This window comes from Phacochoerus africanus, chromosome 1 (assembly GCF_016906955.1).
Source record: "Phacochoerus africanus isolate WHEZ1 chromosome 1, ROS_Pafr_v1, whole genome shotgun sequence".
NCBI classification, from domain to species: domain Eukaryota; kingdom Metazoa; phylum Chordata; class Mammalia; order Artiodactyla; family Suidae; genus Phacochoerus; species Phacochoerus africanus.
In genome coordinates this window covers 14,294,900-14,320,327 of record NC_062544.1, presented here as the reverse complement: position 1 = coordinate 14,320,327, position 25,428 = coordinate 14,294,900, and the positions used below count along the sequence as shown (strand labels likewise).

Sequence of the window (25,428 nt, the reverse complement as noted above, 5' to 3'; positions counted from 1 at the left end):
TACCAACATTACTGGATCTATACCCCTTTGAGGGCCACACTAACTGGTGGGTGAAATACCAGGGGGCCACGGTCCTTCCTGGAAGCCATGAAGTGCATGTCCACTTCCAGCCAGAGAACAGTGCAAACCAGAAGGGATCAGAGACACTTGGCACAAACCAAGCCCTAGTTTAACTCGGCCCTCTGATTTCTGACTAGCCTAAGAGAATCACTCAGCTTGTCCTCAAAGCTTCGTACCTAATGCCTGAGAGATTTGATTTTTTTTTTAAGGTGCAACTGGCTAACAATAAAATTAAGAGACAGAATCCCAAATTTGCTAGTTATTAGCAGAGAGACGTTGACCAATTACTTGACCTCTGTTTCAGTTCCCTCACATACATATTGGGGATTAAAATCTTCCCTTCATGGTGGTTGTATCTGAACAAGGTGTTACAATGTATATGAACAAGGTATTACAATGTGTGTAATAGGCTTGGCCCAGGGCTATAAAGCTCACAAAAGACAGTACTGCTTACTGCAGGCTCTGTCCTCTGCCCCCTCACATAGTGTGATGGAGTAAAATGTGGTGCAAGTTGTCACGGTCCAAAAAGGCATGAAATAAAGCTCTTTATTATCATCTCATCTGAGGACTGGTGTCTAAGCATTTTACATACTGTATTCCTCACCGTGGGTGGCTGAGAAATGATTTCTTGATGCAGGGAGGGGAAGGCCTTTTGAAGGCGGTGATGTGAGGTGCTAGAAGATTACCAGCACTGCCCACCTACCCTCTCTGTCCCCAGTGCCCAGACTAAAACAACATATGTTTCTGTATCTATTAGAAATTGTTCTCTGATTCAGGAGTTCCCGTTGTGGTGCAGTGGTTAACAAATCCGACTAGGAACCATGAGGTTGCGGGTTCGATCCCTGCCCTTGCTCAGTGGGTTAACGATCCGGCATTGCCATGAGCTGTGGTATAGGTCGCAGACGCGGCTCAGATCCTGCGTTGCTGTGGCTCTGGCACAGGCCGGTGGCTACAGTTCTGATTCGACCACTAGCCTGGGAATCTCCATATGCCACGGGAGCGGCCCAAGAAATGGCAAAAAGACAAAAAAAAAAAAAAGAAAGAAAGAAAAGAAATTGTTCTCTGATTCAAAAGCATGTTTGCTTGCAGCCTCGGGGGGGGGGGGGGGGGGGCTTGTGGAATTGTTAGAGAACTGCAACCTCTCTCTTAAGTGGGCTCTCAGGCATCAGTGCTAGAGGAAAATGAATTGTTTCCAAAAGCAAGCAGTGGCTGAGAAATAAGAGCTTCCACACTCTTCCTGGGGTATCACGTCAGCAGCAGATGGGAAGAGGCCTGGTGGAGTTGACAGCATTCTAAGAAATGAGGGACCCCATGATGTGAGAATTGCAACAGACTCTCTAAAATAGTGGACACTGGGCCATCTTCCTCTTCATCACTCTTCCCCAGGCACATTCACTGGCTGACTGCCATTGGCCAGCCTTCTCTAAGCTTCACATCACATAAACGAAGTATTGCTAAGAAATGTTTATATTGCCACTTGGGTTGATTATAGTTTGCTTTTCCTTGATTATCTCAGTCCACACTGGTGAGCATCTAACAATCAACTGTAGCAATGACTAGAGATCTGGAGTCCTTTGGAGACTCCAGTTAAACCGTTCTCTTGAAGCTACTGCCACCTAGTGGTAACTGAGCAGACTGAACTACACTTCACTCAGATCCAAGAAGAGAATGGGGTTGGAGAAGGAACTTGTTTTTTTCCTTGCCATTCCTATCCAGGAAACACAGGGGAAGAGTGACGGAAGATTTCTCTCATTCCACTCGCCTCCACACCCTGCCAATATTTAACCATCCCTGTACATTTAAAATGTCAAACTGGCACACTCTTCTGCTCTTATTTTGATTAATGAGGACGTTTTCATTTAATCACAAACCTTTTGAGATATAAAAACAAAAGAAGCAAGGGCCAGAACTGGAACACGTGGGTCTTGCCTCCCTTTCTTCCACTGCAGTGGTTAGAAATTTTCCGTACGTCAGCTGAGCTCAACCTCATGTATTCCTTGACAGAGGGGGATTGAGTTTTGACAGTTAACTTGAAGTATCTCTAAGAACCAATGTCCTTTTTTGTTTGTCCACCTTACTCAGGTGACTCAGTGCTGGAAGCACACAGAGGAGACCAAGTAATCAACGTGGCAAATCTCTGGACAGATCAGCTTCCTGTACGTACACAGATGAAAGCTGCTGGCAAACTCAGAGTCCTGGAAGCATGTGACCATCAATTAGTCAGATGTGGTAAAATCCTCCGAGGGGAGGAGAGTCAATGGTGATCCCAGCAGGTCGTGAAGAGAGCAGATTAATGCCAGTGAGCTATCAGGTGGGATCATTTCACAGGGCCATTACCACTGCTTGTGGCTTAAAAGAGGTTAAGTCAGAACGTGGGCGGAGTTCCTTTTCTGAGGACGAACTTCAAAGCTGGAAGAACAAAGCAACCTCAAGGATAGTGATCTAGATGCGTGCACAAGGCTGCAACCATAAGAATGTAGAAGGTTCGAGGTGTTTTAACTTTCTAGATCAGTGTCTCCACTGGGTAGCAGACACCCCCATGTCCTCCCCATCCTCCCCCCTTCCCAATCAGCAGAGACAAAGGAGACAGGTACAGTCATACGATCATATTTATTACAGTTTCCAGACTCCCATATGACACATATCTAAAGCAGAACATTGAAAACTGATGTTACTAGCAGCAACCCTCCCTCAAGAGGAAGGGTTTGGATGAATTTAACAATCAGGAGTCATTTCAAGACAAGATTAAAGTCATGGTTTTTCTTTTAGCAGCTGGTATGTGAAGAGTGAAACTACAAATACATAGAGTCATCCTGGTTTAGCCTTGTCTAAAAAAACATTAATAAGTCACGGTGCAGAGGGGTATCCCCAGGGTTGTCAAACAGAAGGCTAATGCCTTTAGATGTCAGTATGGAATAAGCAAATCACTTGTCAAGACACTGCTTACTATCTGCTTTACTGTCAGGAAAACAGACCAAGAACTGGACAGCTGCCCTAAAACTTTGCTCGCACATAATTCAGCCAGAAAATCACTGTTTCAATAACACCCCTTAATTTTTTAAAACATTTTCTTCCCCACAGCTCTAAAAACATAACATCAGACAAAACATCAGACGTAACATCAGACGCTTGCTCCAAAGGACTAAAAATCAAAAGCAATTGCAATGTATTGGGAATAGCTTTTATAGGTTTCCTGAGGGAGAGTTCCTATCTCTTCAGAGAATGTTTTTAAAAAAGCACTAACTCTGGTAGTTTATCAAACTACTTTTTATTTGAAATAAATAAAAGACCAACTGAAGGTCTCAGGTATACTTATTTTTTTCTCCTAGATCTCCAAACCAATCAAAGACTTTTTTTTTGACAGAGAGCTTTCATTTTTATTAGAGGAGTGCAAGAGAACTTACAAACATTAGAAAAATACTCAAAACCCTGAGAGTAAAGGAGGCCCAACCCTTTCTCAGAGCCCAGGAAACTGTGACAGGAACCCCAAAGGCTTATCTTAAATCCATCAACTCAATTTGCTAGAAAGTAAAGACAGACCACCCAGCTTTGCAGCACAGGCCTAGATGCGATTTTCTTTCTTTACAATCACTAAGAAAAGCCTTCTGGGAGTTACTGCCTGGAAAAACACAGGCTAATGAACAGAAGCTACTGAAAAGGGGGTTGACTGCATTGTATAACCGGCACAGGAAAAGAAAAATTAAAACAGTTGCAAACCATTAAATTTACACCATGATACTCTTGGATGAATCTTGACCTTCCCATAGCAACCATTTAATTCATAAAAATTCCTAGAGGATTGGAAAGCTTTGGGGCAGCACCAGTGACAGCAAACTGTCTTTGAACAATTTTAATTTTTTCCTTAAGGCAAAATTAAGAGAAAATTTAAAGAAATAATTTATGGAACAGATTCTATTTCATGATTTTGCCCATGTCAGCTCTATGGAAATGGTACCGATGCATCAAGTTAGGTTTCTGTTTTTCAGCTCAAAGGGTAGAAGCAGTGTGCCTAGGTTTCTGTAAGCCTTCTGAGGACTAAGGGAAGCTCACAGCGCACAGTCTGACAATCTCTAAAGGTACTCCTGGACTATTTCACCATGACGATAGGTAAAACCTTTCTTGATTCGTTAATGGCTCTAGCAAGGATTCCTCTGCACGTAGACTTTAATGCTGATGGTTTCTAGGCTTTCTGACTCGGCATGCACCATGCACAGACAGCAAGGAACCAACCGATCCAAGGCCACGTAACTTAGACACTGCTAATTCTAGCCAACCATCTCACAAACTGCCTACCTCCGTCATAAATGGTCTCTGAAAGGAAGCAGAAATAGGTCCCAAGACCAGCACAATCTGCTGGTGAACAGTAGAACCACCTCTGTGTACAAAGACTGGTCCATGAAAACATTCTGGGGTGAATCCACATCTTCCACGCCTTGATCCCTGTTACTACCTATCAAAGCTGACACTCCTGATAAGACCTCAACAAGTGTGCAGGTCTGCCTTGTGAACTGTTCCAAAAGCACGCTCCCATGTCTCGTGGTTGATTACTTTGAAGAGCCCAAGTTCAATGTTCAAAATAAGTACTATTCCTACCTAATGTCTCAAGTCCCAGTCTCTGGGGAATATTAGAAACCCGTTCTGCTCTATTTCGCCTGCTTAGAGCCCCCTCACTGAGTTTTTTTGGAGGGCCTCCAGGAATCTACCACTTTGGCTATTACTTTCTCCTATTCTTTTCTTGCCTTCTTCTTAGGAAAACTTCAGTTATTTCTGTAACAACATATTAAATGTCCTAGACAATCAAATTTTTGAGCAGCATATACATTTGAGGACAAAATTTTCTTTCCTTGTGAAAAATTTCTCCAATAATAAAGAAAAGGCAATAATTAAAAAAATACTTCTCTAAAAAAAATGATGATCATACTTTGTATGAAAGAGCACATTTACTAGGTAGTATTCATTCAGTGTCACTGCCCAAACCATCTAAATAAATGGGGGCATATGGACATGTAAGAACGATCACACACAGTTTTAAAATAATTTTCAAAGCCAGAAGTGTTAAAGGTGGGCAGAAAAGTAGTAAGTCAGTCCTTATATGGACATATGAAAATGATATGCAAAGAAGAAAACCAGATGTGTTTAAAAGAATCAGGTTAGATTCAATCAGGCAATACAATAAATGGAAATTGACTATATTCCTTTGGACTCCAAATTTCTACTTTATTAGGAAAATGCAGTAACCATTACGGCTTCTAGCTGAGGGACAAGAGGACAGACTGACAGGGACAATCACACTGGAAAGACTGGTAAAGAGGTAGAGGTGCTGATGATTAAATAAGAGAACCATTTACTGGGGAACTGAGATTTTAGACATACTATATAGAAGAGATTTAGACCGGCAGATTCCAAAGATAACTGTTCACTTGCATTTGTTATCTAGAATCTCTATAAATGTTTAGTGTGTCTAATCTGGCTCTAAAGAGTATAATTAAAATGCATTCTGAAACAAAGACAAACAAACAACTCCTACAGATTCCCCTTTGGGGAGGTGTGGTTTTTCCAACAGCATTCTTCCTTTGGTGCTATCATACAAACCCTTCAAAAAGTGCAGGGGAATTCCCCCTCATGATGACCAGAAAAGGGTGCTGGGATGTGGGGGGAGCAGCAAACAAACATTGCTCTTCTTTTACTGAAGATATCCTTCTGAGAATTTCCACTGTTGCTTAGGAGAAAGGGATGGAATATGAAAAATAGTTCCTGAAGATATCACTGCCTTCTGATGACAAGATCCTAACTGTGGCACCTCCAGAGATTACTTTCTTTTTATTACGTAGCACCTGCCTTGCTCATGAGACATAGAACTTTCACCAAGCTATGAAACAGAGTGAGTAAAAATTACTCATGGCACTTAAACATGTTTAAAGACTTTAAAATGCCTTCCCCAAATTCTTTTACTCAGTGCCCCTGTGAGGTAGGTGTCTGATGGGGGAAAACTGAGGCACAGAGGGGTGGTCTGCTCTCTTCTCACTGTATGATGAGCCAGTGGCCCAGCTAGCAGAGGACCAGGAGTCCCAGCTCCCTCAGCTTTATTCATCTGCTTCTCAGAAGGCTTATTTCAGTTACACAACAAATGCAGCAGAGGAAGGAAGTTTTTCTTTTCCAATGTTTTTAACAAGTTAGATATTTCTTATTCTCACTCTGAAAATAAATTATCTAAAATAAAACCAAATACAAAATTAACAAAACAAAAGGTCAATACTGTCTAACAGTCCATGTGACGATACAGCCTATTTTGCACTGGCGATTGAAAAAGCCTATGATTCAAGTAGCAGTAGTAGCAGGTGGTCTGGTGTTCCTGTTACTCAAGCCAGGCTGAGTAAAGTGCCCCTTGGAGACACCACCATTGTACTTTGTGAGAATTTCTTTGGCCTGACACAAGGGAATAAAACTCTACACCCCTGTTTCATGGAAAACCAGCCCAAAAGATACTCTAGACAGGGCCCGCCCTGCCTGGAAAGGATACTCTCAGCCACATTATGCACGTGTATCATTCAGTTCATGCAGAACACTCTGAAGCCAGGCAAGAAGGTCAAAGCTCACAGGACAGGTCATACTATGTACAGAGAGGGAATACACAGGGTACATGCGCTAGCACCATGCCACAGAAGTGAAAGAGAAGGATAAGAGCATCTCACAGTCCCATCTGGTACACCATCTGCAGAAGCCACCTCTGGCAAGGGGAAGACCAGTGAGGTTCTGTACCCCTTTCCACAATGAGGAGAGATAAAAACACAGCATTCACTGCTGGCTACTTTAAGCATACCACCCACCCAAATTTCACTTGTTATATATTGATATCTTTTAATATGTATAAGGTCTACAAAAGCCAACAAATTACACTTCTTGATGAAGAGTGAATGGTGTAGGGCAAAATTCAAAGGTCAGTTACGAGATGTGCATGGAGGGCTCAGGGCAATTTATACTGCTACTCTTAGAAACAAATTCATGAGTATTCAGGACCCTAGCTTTTAGAAATGAGATCATTCTTTTTGAGGTGTTTTTTTCCTTCACCATGCTACAGTCCTGTGGAGTGACTTCAATTCATACCACGTTCCCTAATTCAACTTCTTATACTTGAGTGTCTGAAGCAGACCATGATGCAAAATCAGATGAACATACCTCTGAACAGCTTTTGCCTCGATATTAATGCAAATACGCACTCACCCGCCTGTCTTTCCTTCAGGAAGCCCACCTCCCAGAGGGCCTGAGCCTGGCTCTATGCTCTGCACATGCAGGACCAGAGGGAATCATTCCAACTCAGAGTTGCACTGGGATACCAGGATACAGCATAGCAGCGATTCATGCATTTATTTCTAAAAACCAAAGCTCAAGCGAGGCCGAACTGGTCACTGTGCAAGATGAACCAGCAGGACATTCTCCCCCCGAATGAAAATCTGATTTATGTGTCGAGTGAATACCTGCTGATAATCCACTTTTGGCTTTCGCTTTTTCTTACGGGGCTGGCCCCTAGAAAGGGTGGTGGCCCTGGAAAAGGTACCTCCTGCACTTGACCCTTCTGTCCGTGTAGTCCTCCCTGACAGCTCTGACCTGGACTCCTCCCTTGCAGATGCCTGCAGGGAAGAAGGGACGGAGCGGGAACGCTTGCGGGAGCCCCGGTCAGTGTCTTCTCTTCCCCACACGGAAGCCACCTTCCAAGTGGATGTCTGGGAGTATCTGGACAGAGTGGAGTCTTCAACTGCAGACCTGGAATCTGCTTCCTTCTTGGAGGAATCCTGTAGTTTTAGTCGATCAAATAGCTAAAGGGAAAGTAATGAAAAATATTAGCCTTCTCTTTAGCTTTCAGCAGTCTTCTTTCAACATATGAAAAAAACAAAAAGATTCCTTAATCGTGCTCTGTGAACTCCTTGCTGTGCAATTTTTAACTAGTTAGTGACAAATTTTCAGTTTTTAGCTATAACTCAGATAAATCAGTAAGTATGTCAAAAGAAAAGTACTTGCTTTTTCCATGGTATAAAACTGAAAGACTTCTAAGTCTTCTAAGAAGTAACCTGTTGCTCAAACTACATGCAGGTAAGAACCATGGACTCATTTTAGATTTGCTGGATGCAGGAGAAGAGAGACTAGTGAAGACTTGGTCCAGGCACACCTGGTTGACAGCAGTAGGGCTTTCCTGCTCGAAATCTTTCCCTGGGCTCAGTGATCTTACTTAAGCTTCAAGGCATGCTGGGTTCTCAGAAAGTCAGGGGAAACTGCTTACCCTAGTGAGAGTCAATGAAGAATCCCGTTCATACGCTTTGCCTAGAACAGGTTTTCGGTAGGTCTCATCCACATCAGTAAGTGCCTACAGAAGAACAGCCCAAAGTGGGGGTGGGGGTGGGGGTGGGGAAGGCAGAATTTAAAATATCATTCTTACAGCTTTTGTGAAAAAATTTAAAAGGCAGAAAAACATCTAATTGTAGCAGAATTAAACAGGTGACTCAGCTCTTGGGCAGAAAAAGATGGTAATACCTGTACCTCTGAGAAGAAATTTCAAGTGGCTATGACCAAATAAGGTGAGTTTCTCCTATGGGAAGGGGATTGACAAAGGCAGGGGAGGGGTTCTTAAGTTTCAGGGAGCATGACTATCTAGGTAGATTATTAAAATACAAATCCAAGTCTATTCTCCTGGAGATTCTGATTTAATAGGTCTGGTTAAAACTTTGTTTTAACCAGAAAACCTATGATTCTCATCAAGGACAGCCTCAGGCCACACTTCAAAAAATACTACTCTGATGCTTCTCTTCCTTTTTCACTCTCTACATCTCACAACACTGACTGATAGAGATTAACTTGGTTAAAACACAAAAACGCTGGAGAATTCTTGTTACTCAGATATCAACCTCACAGGACAGGGGTTAGGATCAAATGAGAGATACTACCCTGAAAAGTGACAATCACCCTACAAATATAAGCTGAAAGTATTATTATTACTGTCATCAAATACATTCTCTTAAAACTTCAAAGGTGATGTTTTTTCCCCTACATTTTAGAGACAAAATAGGCTCAAGGAAATTACCATGGTTAGAATTACACAGCTATCAAGTGGTAAAACCAGGATTCAAAGCCAGGTTTTGAATTTGATTCCGTAACAGTTGAAAACATGGTCTTAGAAGGCAGAAGACCTGGAATAAAGTCAGGGTCATTCCATTTACTAACAGTATGATCTGGGGCCAATCTTCCAAAACTGCTTGCCTCAAGTCCTTCATTTGGGAAACGGAGCAGTGATAGAACTATAACTCATTTGCTGGAGTTCCCATCATGGCACAGTGGAAAGGAATCTGACTAGGAACCATGAGGTTGCAGGTTCCATCCCTGGCCTCACTCAGTGGGTTGAGGATTTGCTGTTGCCATGAGCTGCAGTGTAGGTTGCAGACGTGGCTCAGATCCTGCGTTGCTGTGGCTATGATGTAGGCCAGCAGCTGAAGCTCTGATCTGACCCCTAGCCTGGGAACCTCCATGTGCCGCGGGTGCAGCCCTGAAAAAAAGCACAAAAAAACCCTGTAACATTTGTTGAGATATTATATGTAAAGCCCTTAGTATGGTATCTGGCACATAGCAAGCGCTTAGTAAGTATTAGCAACTGTTCTGCAACTGTTTTCATTATAAAGGTGAGTCACAGACGGAGATAAAGCTCAAGGAAAAGAAAAACTGGTGATGGAAGATCATATGAAAAAAATACCAGAAAGCCCTGGTGGCTCATATTGTAACTGCCTCATATTATGGCTGTACTATAATATACCCTTTCTCTTCTATAAATACCTTGTAAATATGCAGTAAAGCCTCTAAGGCTGGGGGCACGTGGTACCCCTGTAAGTCCTTCATAAGGAAACACTGAGCAAACTGTCTTGCTCACTACTATGTCCCCTTCTCCTCTATCCTCACCCATCTTTCCAAAAACTGTAGAGTGAAAGTTACTTTCTGAAATTTCTCTCCCTAGCACTGTACCCTGCCGAAGTGGGAAGTCAATAATATTTTTAAGTGAATGAAGAATAGCTGGCAGGAAATCAACACAAAATTACTGAAAGATGAAATAAGTCATCATTCCTTAAGCCTGGATCCCTCAACTCTGGCACTAGTAACATTTTGGACTAGATCATTCCTTCTTGTTGGAGGACTGGTCTGTGTATTGTAGGACATGCAGCGGCAGCCTCCGTCTCCACCCACGAGATGCCAGTTGTACCCCATCCCACAGTCGTGACAATCAAAAAAATATCCCCCTCAAAAATGTCCCTGGGAAGGAGGAATGGGAAAAATCACCCCAGCTGAAAGCCACTGCCTTTAGGAAAAGCAATACAAACAACTTTCTTGTTGTTGCCCAAAAGTGCAAAGATTCCAGTTCGTCTGGGAAGTTATTCTGCAGGTTTTGCTGAATAAGGTCCTTTAGATACACACAAAGATTTAATCCATAGGAGGTTCTCCAACCCCTTGAGAAAGGCTTAATTACCATATTCCAGAACTTGTCAAATGCAACGAGGAAGCCTGTACAGACACCCCGAAGTCCCTTGAAAGTGCGGATGTGAACATTCACCTTCACCCCCTCCCGGATACAACGATGGAGTTCACCCAGAGGGCTGCCTTCGTGCACTGAAACAAGAACAGTCAGCACAGCATGAGCGTCTGCTCTCATCCCCAGAGTTAACCACCAAGACCACCCAACCATCTCCCGCAACACAAGGCAACCTGGTGTTGTGGCAATCACACCACAGGAGCAGGAAGGCTCGGTGGGCAACATGTTCAGTGCAGGCAATGAACACTGAAACAAGACAAGAGCCCTGGAACATGCATAAACCAGCTGTATGGCTATCATCCAGATGTTTTACTCTGTCTATCTCCTATTTCTGTGGTGTCACTGATTCCAAGAGGCATCATCATTTAAAAACTTTTTTGGGCAAAAAAGGAAATATTACACATCAGCAGCTAGATCCTCCTCACTTCTAAACTTTGGTAAGACGACTTTTTTTTAGGATAAATCTCATGAACTGCTCATCCACCTCTGACATATAAGGGTGTATGTATGTACATATATCTGGGTATGTATTGTGGACAGTGTCAAATCAAGCACTGTCAACAACTCTTAGGTCATTATAACTAGTTGTGTGACCCTGGTGATCAACTTTTTCTCTACAAGTTTCCTCATTCATAAAATGAGGTTAGGCTAGTTAATTCGAGATTCATGTAAGGAATATCTCTATAATTCAATTTCTTAGAAACTCATCACAATGCCTGGATTACTCCCTTGGCCTATACACATTCACTGCCCCATACACGAGCATGTTCAACAGAGTGGGAAGACCACTCTTTTTCTAACTTGGGGGAAAAATGGGGGTACTACTTCTCCCCACACCCCCCAAATCAGAGAGAAAGGACAAACATGGATCTGAACAACGGTCTCTCGTTCTAATTAAACAAACGACAAACTCAGGTCTTCAACCCTCACATCTATACTTTTCTTTTGATTTTTTTTTCTTCCAAAGATTTAATAAGGTATAATTCCAGGGAGTGTTTCCCTCCTTATGTGACCAAAAACACCACACCACTACCACCTATCAGAGAAAAATGCCGAGGCAAAAAAAGAAAAATGAGCTCCACATTGTGAGTGAGAAGGCACACTCTGAATCTCTTTCTGGCAGGGTCTGTGATAAACTCCAAATGGATAGAAGCCAGGTCTCTGAAACTTAATATGGACATACATCTTATCTTGAAGAAGTTATTTTTTTTTATAATTTTTTTTATTTTCCCACTGTACAGCAAGGGGGTCAGGTTATCCTTACATGTATACATTACAATTACATTTTTTCCCCCACTGAAGAAGTTATTCTCCCAAGTCCCTCTTCATTGCCATTACTCTTGGGCCACACCCTTCTAACTCCAGGTCATTTTAAAGTCATTTAAACCCACTGTTATTCTCCCCTGTTTGTAGCCGATACTAAGTTCAGACAACAGATTCTCAATAATGAAAACCTGCCCTTTTTTTTTTCTTTTTACAGCCACACCTGTGGGATATGGACGTTCCTGGGGTAGGGGTCGAATCAGAGCTGGAGCTGCAGCTGCAGGCCATAGCCATGGCAACACCGGGTCCAAGCCATAGGTTACAGCCACACCAGTCCGTAACTCACTGAGAGAGGCCAGGGACTGAACCTGCAGCCTCACGGAGATGAAGTTGGGGTCCTTAACCCACTGAGCCGCAATGGGAACTCCCAATGTGCCCTTCTGTTTCTCTTTCCACAACCAGTAATACACTCCATAGCCTCATCAGATGACCGGTTCACTTCGAAAGTCTCCTCGTTCCTCTCACTCACATCAGGAGCATCATCGTCATTGTCAACCAACATTATCACTGACCACTGAGCCCTCAGTGTGGGCCAGGCGGCTGTGCTAAGTTTATGTACATTATTTAATCCCCACAATTTGAACACATGAGTACAACTATTTCACCTCGTTGAATAAATGAGGAAAACGAGGCTCAGAAAGGTTTAAATAATTTGCTCAAAAATCACCTAGTAAACAGCTGAGCCAAGAATCAATACTGACAGGTTCTATGTATTCTGACCTAGGGCATTTAATTATGACAGCCTAAAATGGATAATAACTGCAACAACAATATACAATAGCGGGGATGTTTAATATTCACTGAGAATTTCCCTACATGCTAGGGAACATTACTCTTGCTTCGAATATATTAACTAAGTTAAACTGCACAGCTAGACTCTATTACTGTCCTCACGTCACATAGGAGGAAACTGAGCCCTGAAGAGTTTACGTAACTTGCCTAAAGTAAAACAGCTGGAAACTGGTGGCACCAGTACTCAAATCTAATCAACCAAGCCCCTGAGCCTGTGCTCTACTCTGCCTTCCAGAGTACATTTTACTACTAGAAACTCAGCTATTAGAGCCATTTGCCCTACAAAGGTTTTCACTGAAGAATATACACCATGGTTCCCACCTTCTATCATAACAAAGTCAAAGAGAAATTCTTTGATGGGTCTCCAAAGCATTCTGGCAACCAATCCCTTTCTGGACCCAATTCAGTTCTCACTGCTTTGGACACAAACCACATATGCAGCACCCTCCACCACCAAAAAGAAGCAAGCAAGGAAACATCAGAACATACTCTTCCTCTCCTGAGACGAGCATAGTGGCCTGAGAGTTGGAAAGCCAAGGATTAGCTGCAAAGTGACTGGTGATGTACTGCTGGGCAAGTAGTTGAGCTCAATGAGCCTCATCTATAAAGTAGTATCCAAGGGTAAAATGAGATATAATGCATCTAACGGGCCTAACACTGTGCATAGCACATACTGGCCCAATAATGGTAGCTATAACAAACACCGATGGCATTACCACCTGACCTACAAAGGGGCATGAGGAAACTTCTGGGGGTGGATTTGTTCTGTATCTTGATTGTGCTGATTTCACAACTACACACTTGTCAAAACTCACTTTAAAAGGCTGTATTTTGCTATGTGTGAATTACACCTCAAGAGTCTGATTCTTAAATAATTACTGTTATCCTCAAGCACGCCCTTCCACAGCTTCAAGACCTGAGGCTGACCTCTTACATGAACTCTTTCTTGAATAAATCTAACCCTCACCCATGCTTCTGTACTTTTTTTGCTTTCTGAAGGCCATCAAGCTCTTTGTGATGCCTGCTCATCTCTACCAGGTACACCCCACTGTTTCCAGCGGTAGGATTAAAATTTCCAGTGCCGAGGGCACATTCCGAGATTCTATTCCAGGCAATATTTAATCGCAGGAAGTCGACAAAGCTGGCCTGGACACTCTGTCATACCAATAATAGAGCAAAGGGCTCCACAGGTAAAGCCCAACCACGCACCACTCAGAAGTATTTCTTTTCTCTTGAAAATCTTAAAAGCAAAGCAATAATTGGCCAAATGGAAATAATATAAAAATGAGACTAAAAGTACACCTCGAAAATTTTCTAGTGGCAAAAAGTATGGGCAAAATAAGGTCTCCCAAACTGCTCTTAATTTAGGAACATGCATAATCTATCTGTGGGTCACTGTTGGGCCAGCGAGCTGGAGGAAACCCTAGCTTAGGCAGGGATGCTGTAAGCACAGTAAATCATTGGACAAAGGTGCCCCTAACAGCACTCAGCTTTTCAGGATGTTTTTCTTTTAATAAAAACATTTCTAGGGAGGAAACAAAAATACTCCTTTGCTTAGCAGAACTCTCCAAAGACAGTGATTTAATAACGCCACGATTTAGCTATCAAGATAGAGATGCTCTCAATGGCTAAGTAGGTCGTTGTGTCCATGGGGCAGATGTCAGAACTGCTTGCCAGATGACAGAAGATGTAACACCTGGGCTGTTTTTACTCCATTTATACAAGACCTAACTCACACATGAGCAACCTCTGCCGTTTACAGCTTTACCCTAAGGATCTATTAGAAGGCTGCAAGAAATTCCCTTGTGCCTGCTACACCTTCAGAACCTAAAACTAGCCAGTGCATATAATAAAAGCCTGACAGACACAATCCTTCACTTGGCCTGGCAGAGGGGCCGTGAAACAGTGCCTGGGTTTTCGGGGCATTTTGTGCCTGCTGCATTCCAGCACTTGTAATTTGCTAATGTGAACATATATGTATCAAGACCCTTGCAGCAGGAAGAAGGAGCCGTCACTGAAGGTGCAGGGGTTATGAGATTATGTCCACTGTGCCATCTGAACAGATTTCTTCACATTCCATCCCGTCATCTCCAAATCTCACTGACCGAACACTTTTCCTCCCCAAATATTGGCTGTGCCCTCCCTCCCGCTGCGTGCGTGGTCCCAAGACCACCTCGCTTCTGTAAACCCTCACTATGACATCCCGTTTTTAGGCCCGTCACCTCCGCAGACACCCCCCACCCCATCGCCCCTGCACATGCTTTCTGCAGGCCCCTCATCACCTCGATAGCCACTTCCGTGACCCCCAACCCCTTTTACAGACCGTCTACACTAATTATCTAGGCACACGCTCCCCCGGGCTATTTATTTCCCCTACAGCTTTACCACTTTTCCCCCACTGCTCCTGCAGACCCTTCCTTCCGCAAGAAGACCCTCCCCACGCCCCCACTGCCGGCTTTCCTCAAGCAGAACCTGCCCGCGGGCCGCTGATTATCTCCGTAGCCTTGACCCGGACCCTGCGCCGGATTCGCGCCCCGCGCGGAGCCCCAAGCACCCGGCCGACGCCTCCCGGCCGCAACCTTCCGGACAGCCGGCCCTGCCCGGCCCCCAGCCCCGCCCCGGCCCGCCCCGCCCGCCGGACTCACAGGGCATTCTCGTGAGCACGTTGCGCGGCGCCTTCCTGGTCCGAGCCGGACCCCGCCGCCGCGCCCCGGCGGCCCCGTCCTCTTCCTCCTTGGCCACCATGAGGCGGCGGAGGCGCTGGATGCGCTCGGGGTCCGGGGCGGGGGCGTCCGGGCGGCGGCGGGTCCTGCCCGAGGGCCCAGCGGCGGCGGCGGCGGGGCCCCCCGAGCCCGCGGCCGCACCCCGCGCCCGCCCGCGCCCGCCGCCCCGGCACCCGGTCTTGAGGAAGCTCTCGTACTCGGCCACGTTGTTGAAGCAGGGCGCGTTGGGGTAGGGGATGGGAGGCAGGCGGGGCGCGTACAGAGCCAGCAGCGGGTCGAAGCTGTCAGAGCTGACATCCAGCAGCGGGCTGGGCGGGCTGGCGGGGCTCCCGGCGCGAGCCGACCTCGCCCCCCGCTCCCGCTCCTCCATGTTTGAAAGGCCCGCAAGCCGAGGCCGATGGGAAGAAGGAGCGGGGCCGCCAGAGGGCGGCACTGCGCAGCCGCGGCGCGGGGTCGCACTGCCTCCGCGCGGCCGCGGGAGGGCAGCATCTGCCCGCGCTCTGCGCCGCCGGGGGCGTGGCGCGGGGATGCGACCCTCAGGGTCTCGCAGCGCGCATCAGGGCGCGGGGAGCAGGTTAATCTGCTTTAACGCACCGTTTCCATATCTATATCATCATCACTTTGGGTGTTAGTAAGTCCAGATTCAGCAGAAGCGGAGGCCGGGACTGGCGTTTTAACAAGCTCCCCCGGTGTTTCTCTGCTTTCTGCAACTGCAGTCTACCCCTAACTTGAGCTGTGGAGAAGCAGAGGGAGGAGGGCAAGGAGTACCCCAACTTGCTTTCGTTCTGAGTACCACTGGGGTTTAGCCTAGCTGGACTCAAACTATTTAGCTTCTCTAGGCCTTTACATTCTCATCTGAAATATGATAGAAATGGTTACCTATTTCATAGACTCGTCGGAAGAATGAAGAGATACTGCCTCTACAGCACATACCAAATGCTATGAATGTTAATATTTCTTAAGCGTACAATGAAACTTTAGAATGGAGGGGGGAGGTCCTAGTCTTGGATTTCCTACGCCGTATGCAAAAAGAAATTTACACATACACCGGAAAGAAACTAGTGTTAAAGAAAATTCACTATCACCAATCTTCCAAGCACTGCTAAGCACCTGGAGGAAATGAGGATCCTGCAATTGGAGGGTGGAATAATGGAGGACTTACAAAACCTGGTTGTACTTTAGAGACTCTGCTCAGCAAAACATTGTTTTTTGGTATTAAAATAACAGTCTACACCAAAAACCCAGATATCACCCTTCATCCAACAAAGCTGTTTTCAGTCACCTACAGGCCACACCCAATCACCTTCCTAACTGCCATCACTCCCCCAAACTACTGTCAACTGGTGTTTAGTCTATACTGGTAGCTTTTGTGCATATTTTTAAATTTCTTTACGATTTGGAAAGGAAGCCTGAAAAAATACTATTCTCCTAGAGAGCAGAATGAGAATTAATATACAACTATGAAGTATGCTTTAGAATAAATACATGCTACAAAAACATGCTGAAAACCACGTAACAATACCTCTAACACTACATAATTCAATAGGTTTCATTATGGCATAAATATTAAACCCAGTAATATTTCTTTGCTCAAAACCCCCTGCCCCAACAAAACCTCAAACTTGCAAACTGCTGGCAATTTAATGTGTGTGTGTGTCCCCTTATTTTATAACAAATTCAGGTGATAGAGTTTGTAGTATGACGTAGCACCTGCAGAAAGCACAAAACTCCCTTGGGTGCTTGTCTTGAAAATCTGTACTAATACATACTTAACTAATTGTTTGGATATAAAATGCTATAATTTACTGACCATTAAGTTACATTTGCCAAATAAGAGCTACATTCTCACGGCCTTCCTTAGCCTATCACAGTCCAGTATTCGCTTATTTGGACCTTGTCACTCAGAGTGGATTGATGATTATATGCATCAAAAACCTTGGAACCCCAAAATACTCATGTGGGGAGCTTGGAACTGGCATGTTAAGCAGGCATTTCAAATACATTTGAAGTCTGTGAGCCACTGCTGTGATGAAGAAAGGTGATACTGGTTTATGTAAAGACATACACACACACAGATGGTAGACTCACATACTGCATCTGTACAAAAAAAATAAATGAAGAATTTAGGCCAAGGGAGTTGAAACCTTTATTATTTTCTCTCAAAAGATATTTTATCAATTACCAAACATAAGCCACATCTCCTATTCCTGTGAAGGATATCAGGAAGGGAAAAAAAGGTGTAGACAGATGGGGTGTCAATTAGTGAGGGATGAAACCAGCCATTGCCCTTTCAAAAATACATTTTCTTGGCTGTAAATTCTACAGTGTAAGACCAGGCACTGGGATGTGGGCTGTCTCTTAATTAGTTCTTTATAGAGTCAAATTAATCTTATTCTTCTAAAATATGAAATGAGGACAAAAGGAAATATGAGTTCTCTCACCATGTACCCCCACTTCCTCCCCCTTCAGAGGCCAACATCCTGACAACATGCAATTCCCGCTGCTCCTCACCCAACGCCACTGGCCCAGCTACAGGTGGAATGACTAGGACTCCTGTGCCACCCGTGACCTCAAGGGGAGTGTGGGCTCCCTCTGCTCTCTAATTCAAATGTCATTATTCTGATTATACAGAGGCTACTGAGAATCTTTTTCAGTCGGTCCAACAGGGAGGTGACTTAGTTTTGTTTTTGGTTACGCCCATGGAAGTTCCTGGGCCAGGGATTGAACCTGTGCTATAGCAACAACCTGAGCCGCCGCAGTGACAAGGCTGGATCCTTTAACCTGCCGTGGCTAAAAGAGAATATCAGGGAGGTGACTTTTCAAACTGAAGTATCTAGAGGACAGAGGGTAAATGTTTCTTCCTCCTCCATCTATTTTCACAAGTTTTTGCTCTCATAAAGACACATAATTTTCTTTCTTTTTAGAAAGAGGTAAATGGCCTTGGAATCATTGCCCTGGCAAGATGACGATGATCATGCCGACAACTCCACCAACTCAATCTGCAGAATGTTTACACAAGGACATCCAACTACAACTCTTGTTCAGCCCAAGGTGCCAACTTGGAGAAAGGCCCAAAGCCCTGAGTTGGTCCTGGAGTTCCTGAATTCAGAGGCATCAGGCAGGCATCAATCCATATTCACTCCAGGTCGGCCAAAGATGAATCCAAGCAGATGATGCAAGAGGTGAGATTATCAAGGTCACTGGCATCTCCGTTTATGAACAGGTGAGTGAGAGTAAAGTTTGGGCTCATCTTCCATCAAGGTGAAAAGAGCATGACAGGTTTTTATGAGACTTATGCCATAATCTAAAAATGATTCATTCTGCAAGGCATAAAATAGTTCTTGCTTTATAAAAATAGTACCACGATTTTGTAAAACTGCATTTCAACCAAAGGAACCATGTTTCAACACTGCAAAAAAAGGTGTTCCACTTAAAGCAGAACACGATACACCACCCACATCCATCCTCCCGTTCCTTGCTCCCCTCCCAACCAGAGTCATGTCGCTTCCAAGGATGCAGAGATGCTAGGGGCACCTAAGACCAGGAGGCTTGGAGGGCTCTGCATGGTCAAGCATGCCAGGATTGAAAGGCAAAGGGTCAGCTGTCTTCATCCAGGATCTCTGGATGTTCCTTCCAGAAAGCATCCCCGATGACATCGCAGTGTAAGGGTACGGGCTTAGTTCTGGTCCGAGTCACCACCATCTTCATCCCTTCCATTTCTGCTGGCAGCTTAACTTCTTTTGTTGTGACTTCATCCACCTACCGGTAAAGGTGAAATATCGACACTGTTAACTAGAGAGTGGGTTTAGGAGAGGAGAGGCAGATGTAAAGAAAATTTACTTTACTTTATATACTTTTGACTTGTGTATGTTTCAGGCACACACACACACCCCTCACCATATTGAATTTCTTTACAAATAAAAATACTTTTAAAAAATGTTACTGTATTCTGAAAGGAGATCTTAGGAACAAAGGATTTCCTATTGCTTGTTAGCAATAATCATTGAATTAAAGATATTTCTGCTCTCCTATCTGCATTAAGAAGTATCCATATCTGTGTCAAAGAACAAATATGTTTTAAAAATACAAATAAAAGAGCCTAAGTTGCCAGTGGGATACCTAGCTCTCAGGGTACCCCTTGATACTTGAAAACATTCATTTCAGAAAAAAACCCACTACTTTAGATAGAAGGAAATCAATTTCTTTTTCTCTTTCTCTCTCTCTTCTCTTTTCTTTTCAGGGCTGCACCTGCGGTATATGGGAGTTCCCAGGCTAGGGGTTGAATCAGAGTTGCAGCCACCAGTCTATGCCACAGCCACAGCAATGACAGATCCCAGCTGTGTCTGTGACCTACACACAGCTCACAGCAACGCCGGATCCTTAACCTACTGAGTGAGGCCAGGGATCAAACCTGCTTCCTCATGGTTACTAGTCAGGTTCTTAACCCGCTGAGCCACAATGGGTACTCCAGGAAATCAGTTTAAAGTCACTATTACAAAGAGATAATATTGATAGAATTAAGGATTTAGGTGAATGCACAGCCTTATTACCAAACATTAAGTATGAAGGTCTGGGGAATCTCTCGAACACTCTGCAAGGGACAGAACGCTCACATACAACATCAGCATCTCAGATTACAGTTCTCATGGGATAGATGGGCCGGTTAACCGAATTATCCAGTGTGGAAGAAAGTAGTTCTTAAATATTCTCTAAATGCAAAAAGTCCTCATATCTGCACTATACCCATTTAAAGGGATTTGATTTCAGGAGAGCTTATGACATGGAAAAATAAGTGTACTAAGTTCTGGATTCTACTTACAGAAGGGGAGAGTCCAGATCACAAAGTGTACTAACAGAGAAACTGATGAAAAGAGCATCCAAAATGAAAATCTACAGCATCTTGTTTTGGAAAGGGTCTAATTCATGTCAGTGACCTGAGTCACATCAGCAAAGAGGCAGCAGGCAAGGCAAAGCCTGGGATGGGCACAGGCTCTCTCTGTGACCTCCACCTCTCCTTGGACATAACAGCATTACCTTCTGCCATATCAACACAGTCCCCTTCCTGTACATCACTGGCTCATTGTTATAGTTGATGTTGAATTCAGAAAATAAAATCTCATTCTTGTCTGCTGCAAGAGTTCCCTGAAAATAAAAAGAGAGAGAAAAAGCTTTGTAGGTCTTCTCTCTCCCCGGCCACCTTCCCCAGTCCATTCCACTCTCTAAACGTCCACAAACAAATAAGATGCTGAAATGTTTTATCAAACATTGTAGATGTTAATAAAGTTTCATTTTAAGACCAGTTCAAATCTGATTTAAATGACAAAATTCATACAATTGTCTTCTGTAGCAAATAACTGGCTTCACAAGTCACTGCTGTGACAGAGTGAGAGGATGAATTAGTACGAGTGCCAATTCTATACCAGCTACTTTATGTCTGTTTTCTTATTTGACCCGCATAACCACCTCCATTTTCAAGATGAGAATTCTGAAGCTTAGAAAGAGTATATAAATTGTCCAAGGCTGAAGGACAATTTGATTCTCATAAGAATCAAAATCTAAACTCAAAACTCAGTGCTTCCAGACTCAGGCTACATCTACTCGTCCTAATACTGATACACATGTATCCTCATTATCATTACTAATGACAACCATACACTGAGTCATTATAATGTCCCAGGCATTGTCTTAGGAGCTATTACACCACATCACCTCATTTCAGAGTTAGTTTTCCTTTAAGCAGCATGGTCATCTAATAATAATTGCCAGTTTGTATTAAGTACTTACAGCATACTTTGTACTAGCCCATGTGTTTTACATGCATCATGCCATTTAGTTCTCACCATAAACCCATGAGATAGGAACTATTATTTTCTAACTTTTACCTATTAAAAACAAACAAACAAAAAAACCTCTAAGGCAGAGAGGATAACATTGAACAGAAGCAACTGAGCACGATTATTTGACCTGCTAAACTCTTAATGATACACAGGAGCCATAAACCCAAGAAACTCCAGGCCTCTAGCAGAGAATGGCAATAATGAAGAAGCCAGGTGGGGCTGACAAGAAGAAGAGCACGTGCCCTGTATAAAGAGGGCAGCCAATACACAGCTCCAGCCACGCATTACCAAGTGGGAGTGTAGCGCCAGGGTCATTAACTCCATTTTCCATCTGAGGACACTGAGGCTCAGGGAGGAGTAGTAACTGATCCACAGTCACAAGGCAAGCAAGCAGCACTTTGTATAAGCCCTATGTCCTTTCAAAACAAAGCTTAAACAGAAAGAAAAGTGTCTTGAGTGAGGGTAGAGGAGAATGTCCCTCCCTAGTTGGTATTAATGCAATAAAGTCTTTATACCTGTAGTCTCGCTTGAGCTTGTACTGGTGTTAATCCAGACTGCTGTACAAGTGCCCAGAAAACTGTATTATAAAGATTGTTGATGTGACCTGAAAGGAAAGCAGAGTGGCACTGTGTATACACATAAAATCTTTATTCAATATTCACCTTTCAAACAATTCTGGAACTCCACATCTCTCCTCTTTAAAGTAAAGAGACCTCAGAGACATTACTTTCCCAAAGCCACACATACAGAACATGCGGGGGCGGGAAGATAGTGAAGCAGAAAAAATCTACTTCCTAAGGTATTTATCCTGTCATTTCAGTTGTGCTTTACACAAATCTGTTAATTTGTGCATTAAGCCAAGGAATACTTTCAAAGTTATTTGATTTATATCATTCCCACCTCTTTTCCAGTTCTTCTGGCAAAATCAAGGCATACTAAATGAGCAGAAATTTCACAAACATTTCACTGTAGTAATGTTTTTTTTTTTTTTTGGTCTTTTCGGGGCCACACTCATAACATATGGAAGTTCCCAGGCTAGGGGTTGAATTGGCACTACAGTTGCCGGCCTATGCCACAGCTCATGGCAATGCCAGATCCTTAACCCACTAAGCATGGCCAGGGATTGAACCTGCAGCCTCAAGGATACTAGTCGGGTTTGTTACTGCTGAGCCACAACAGGAACTCCTCCTCACACTGTAGTAATGTAATGCAGGGGTCACAATTCACTCAAATACCCACTGAGGCCAGAAGGAACCTAAGTGTGTAGAGCAGCATAGGTAATCCCAGAAGAACAACAAGGAATGGTAGTGACTGAGGCACACTGGCTCGTGTGTGTGTGTGTGTGTGTGTGTGTGTGTGTGTGTGTGTAAAGGCAAGCAGTCACTGCACAGGTTCTATCCAATACTAAGAGGGAATACAGTCCTAGTATTGCCAGATCTTCTCATCCTCCCCCAACCCTAAAAGAGCTGGAAATAAGGAGTATTTACATAAAATCTCCCGATTTCTCAAGCATTTTCAGCTAATTTAAAAAGCCTCTGAAATACTGTATTCTAAACAAAATATGCATCAGCCAAAACTATATCAGACCACCACCTCTAATATATGGAATTAGTGGCTTAACTACATCTGTTAGTTTTGTTTCACTTACAGTCTGCTTGCCGCCAGCTCAGGTAGTCCTTTAAGGTCTGGTTGCTAGGATACACCACGACTCTTCCATCAAAGCCTGGGGGATACAGAAGAGGCTGGTCTTCAAAGTAACTCCGCCAATAAAACACAAAGCTGGAGGCGAACTGGGAGACCACGTGAGTCATGAACTTACTTGCAAAAGGCACATTGGGTGGAACAAGAAAAGAGAAAATACATGACATTAATTCAACACCATTACAGGGTCTGTGGGTGTAACAGAGAGATAACACAAACTGTCCAACAAGCTGAGAGATAAGATAGGTTGGGCCATGAAAAACTATTTGATCATTTATATATCTGAAATGCAGGGATGGGAGTGGGGTGGACTGGGAGTTTGGGGTTAGTAGATGTAAACTATTACATTTAGAATCGATAAGCAATGAGGTCCTACTGTACAGCATAGGGAACTATATCTAATCTCTTGAAATAGAACACGATGAAAGATAATATGAGAAAAAGAATATATGTATGACTGGCTCACTTTGTTCTACAACAGAAATCGGCACAGCACTGTAAATCAACCATACTTTAATAAGAAAATTTAAAAAGAGAGAACGATTTAAAAAAATGCAGCCTGCCTCTCCTTCTAGTCCTATAAGTAACTTACTAATACCAAATTTTTCTCCATAGGCAGTAATGTTAATTTATGATTCAAGACGATTTTTTTAAGTCTTAGAAGGAAGGGAATCATTGTTTTAAAAACCTACCAATTCATTATATGATCTATTTCCTGTGAGAGTTTCAACATACTCCCAAATCAACTATCAGAGTTGTCTGTTTTGTACTCCATAATTAAAAGTTTAGTCTGTTTCTGGTCTTAATGTTCAATGCCAGATCAGTCTAGAAGCTAAGGTGATGGGGAACGGAGAGAAAAGAATCAGATACAGAGGTATACAGATGTCCAGCTATAGGTGAAGTACAACAGTCTAAGCTGCCATCTCTAAGTCTGCGATTATAATAAACAGAAACCAGTGCTGGGAGGAAATATTCTGAAGGAGCTAGGCCACAGAATTACCTGGCTCTTCTTTTAAACCAATTGCTCTTCCGCTTGAACACAAAGCTGTACTCATCACTCTGTCCATATGCAATCACAATATCCTCTAGTTCTTCCATTACTGTCTGGGCACATTTGGTCATTAAGTGGAGAGCACGGCTGTCGTTAGGTTTTGCAAAGTGGTGCTTCTCAGCAAACCTTCATAGGGTAGAGAGAACAGGGAAAAGGGTATGGGTCGAAGAGAGCTTGTCATTAACACCATGGATCAAAAAGGCCGTTCAAAGAGGAAGATACTGTACTAGTGCGGTAAAACCAAACATTTCATTAGCCACACACTGATCCATTTCGTTAAAAACTCTAGTTTTTTCTTACTCTGACCAACTGAGAAAAAAGGATGTAAATACTAAGCCTCTCTTTCCTTTTCTGTGAAATGGGGATAAAGTTACTTCATAGACTTGTCCTTAAGATTAGACGGAGATTAATATAACTATGCCTGGGTCCTTGGAAGTACTCAATAAATCTTAAAGGAGCACTTCTTAAGACTTATATTCCCACCTGTTACACTTCTTTTTTCCTGAGAAATTTCCAATCTGAGGCCAGTCCATGACTTTTAATGAAATAAGAACATACTCTACAGTGTTGCCCACAGCAAAGCCTCAACAGGCCGCTGAAGAGTCAGGCCGCAGATACCTAGCTAACAAGATAGCTCGGCAAAGGTTGAAGAGCTGAAATAATGCACCCCAGGGTGCCTTTTCCCACTAGGGCCGTGCTAACGGTTACGCCAGCCCAGCCCCTCACAAGGGGAGCACCCTGTCTCATTTAACTACAACGATCCCCTCACGTTCAAGCAAATTGCAACAGGCACGTAGGTTGATGCTCAATGCCATGCGCTCATTGGCTGCTGCGTTACTCTGGTAACCATGAGCTGGGGCTGAGACAGAGGTGTTGGACTCCCCGGAAGCGCTGGCGAACCATGCGGCTCCGGGCCGAACTCGCTTACCGATGGAAATTCCTGCCGTCCAGCCGCACCACCACCCAGCAGTGGGCCAGGCATGTGTCGTCAGCCTCGAAATCTCGCACATACTCGAACTTGCTCTTTGCCATGATCGCCCTCAATTTCAAGTACCGTCTCAGAGTGACGGAAGCGGCAGCCAAGCAATCGCCAACCTTAACGTTGCCAGCCGCCCACATTTCCCCACGGAAGGGAAAGGATCCGAGAGCCCCGCCCCGGAAGTTCCTGTGACTTTTTGTGGCCGCTCTAGCTACAGTGGAGGCCAGCCCTCCTCTCGCCTCTCCTTGTAGTTCTTAATCGACTTCCTGGCTGGGAAGAAGGATTCTTTTCTTGCCTTTAGTACTACGCGCGTGGTTGCTCACCCATCTCTTCCCGGTCCTGCAACAAATCGTTCTCATGAAGTGTTAAAAAATTCATTTCTAGCCAAGTCTGAAGGT

The 25,428-nt window shown here is 43.8% G+C and overlaps 2 protein-coding genes across 4 annotated transcripts; both read right to left on the bottom strand.

The window, feature by feature from the left end:
* Nucleotides 1-2,651: 2,651 nt before the first annotated feature.
* On the bottom strand, nt 2,652-15,882 carry LSM11 (LSM11, U7 small nuclear RNA associated). The gene is made up of 4 exons (XM_047778200.1): nt 15,385-15,882; nt 10,562-10,701; nt 8,336-8,419; nt 2,652-7,874 (listed from the first exon to the last, which is right to left on the bottom strand). Exons 1-4 carry the CDS (start codon nt 15,830-15,832, stop codon nt 7,464-7,466), a joined length of 1,083 nt encoding a protein of 360 aa, XP_047634156.1. The 5' UTR covers nt 15,833-15,882; the 3' UTR covers nt 2,652-7,463.
* Nucleotides 15,883-17,584: 1,702 nt separating this feature from the next.
* Nucleotides 17,585-25,195, bottom strand: THG1L (tRNA-histidine guanylyltransferase 1 like). 3 transcript variants are annotated; one of them, XM_047777883.1, is made up of 6 exons: nt 24,980-25,195; nt 24,001-24,177; nt 22,948-23,117; nt 21,815-21,903; nt 20,497-20,604; nt 17,585-19,221 (listed from the first exon to the last, which is right to left on the bottom strand). In XM_047777883.1, exons 1-6 carry the CDS (start codon nt 25,168-25,170, stop codon nt 19,060-19,062), a joined length of 897 nt encoding a protein of 298 aa, XP_047633839.1. In that variant the 5' UTR covers nt 25,171-25,195; the 3' UTR covers nt 17,585-19,059. The 3 variants fall into 3 exon arrangements, with proteins under 3 accessions (XP_047633839.1, XP_047634026.1, XP_047633934.1); XM_047778070.1 differs by lacking the exon at nt 24,980-25,195 and having other exon boundaries at nt 22,948-23,022; nt 24,001-24,067; XM_047777978.1 differs by lacking the exon at nt 24,980-25,195 and having other exon boundaries at nt 22,948-23,113; nt 24,001-24,060.
* Nucleotides 25,196-25,428: the final 233 nt, after the last annotated feature.

What these genes read in the sequence shown, in the direction of transcription:
- LSM11 (XM_047778200.1), bottom strand. Translation starts at nt 15,832, where the DNA reads ATGGAGGAGCGGGAGCGGGGGGCGAGGTCGGCTCGCGCCGGGAGCCCC. An exon ending in TTGACAAGTTCTGGAATATG is followed by an intron (nt 8,420 to 10,561) that starts GTAATTAAGCCT and finishes GTTCTTCTGTAG; the next exon opens with GCACTTACTGATGTGGATGA. An exon ending in CTTCATTGACTCTCACTAGG is followed by an intron (nt 7,875 to 8,335) that starts GTAAGCAGTTTC and finishes CTTTCCCTTTAG; the next exon opens with CTATTTGATCGACTAAAACT.
- THG1L (XM_047777883.1), bottom strand. Translation starts at nt 25,170, where the DNA reads ATGTGGGCGGCTGGCAACGTTAAGGTTGGCGATTGCTTGGCTGCCGCT. An exon ending in TGGTTTAAAAGAAGAGCCAG is followed by an intron (nt 23,118 to 24,000) that starts GTAATTCTGTGG and finishes GCCTTTTGCAAG; the next exon opens with TAAGTTCATGACTCACGTGG. An exon ending in GAGCTGGCGGCAAGCAGACT is followed by an intron (nt 21,904 to 22,947) that starts GTAAGTGAAACA and finishes CTTTCCTTTCAG; the next exon opens with GTCACATCAACAATCTTTAT.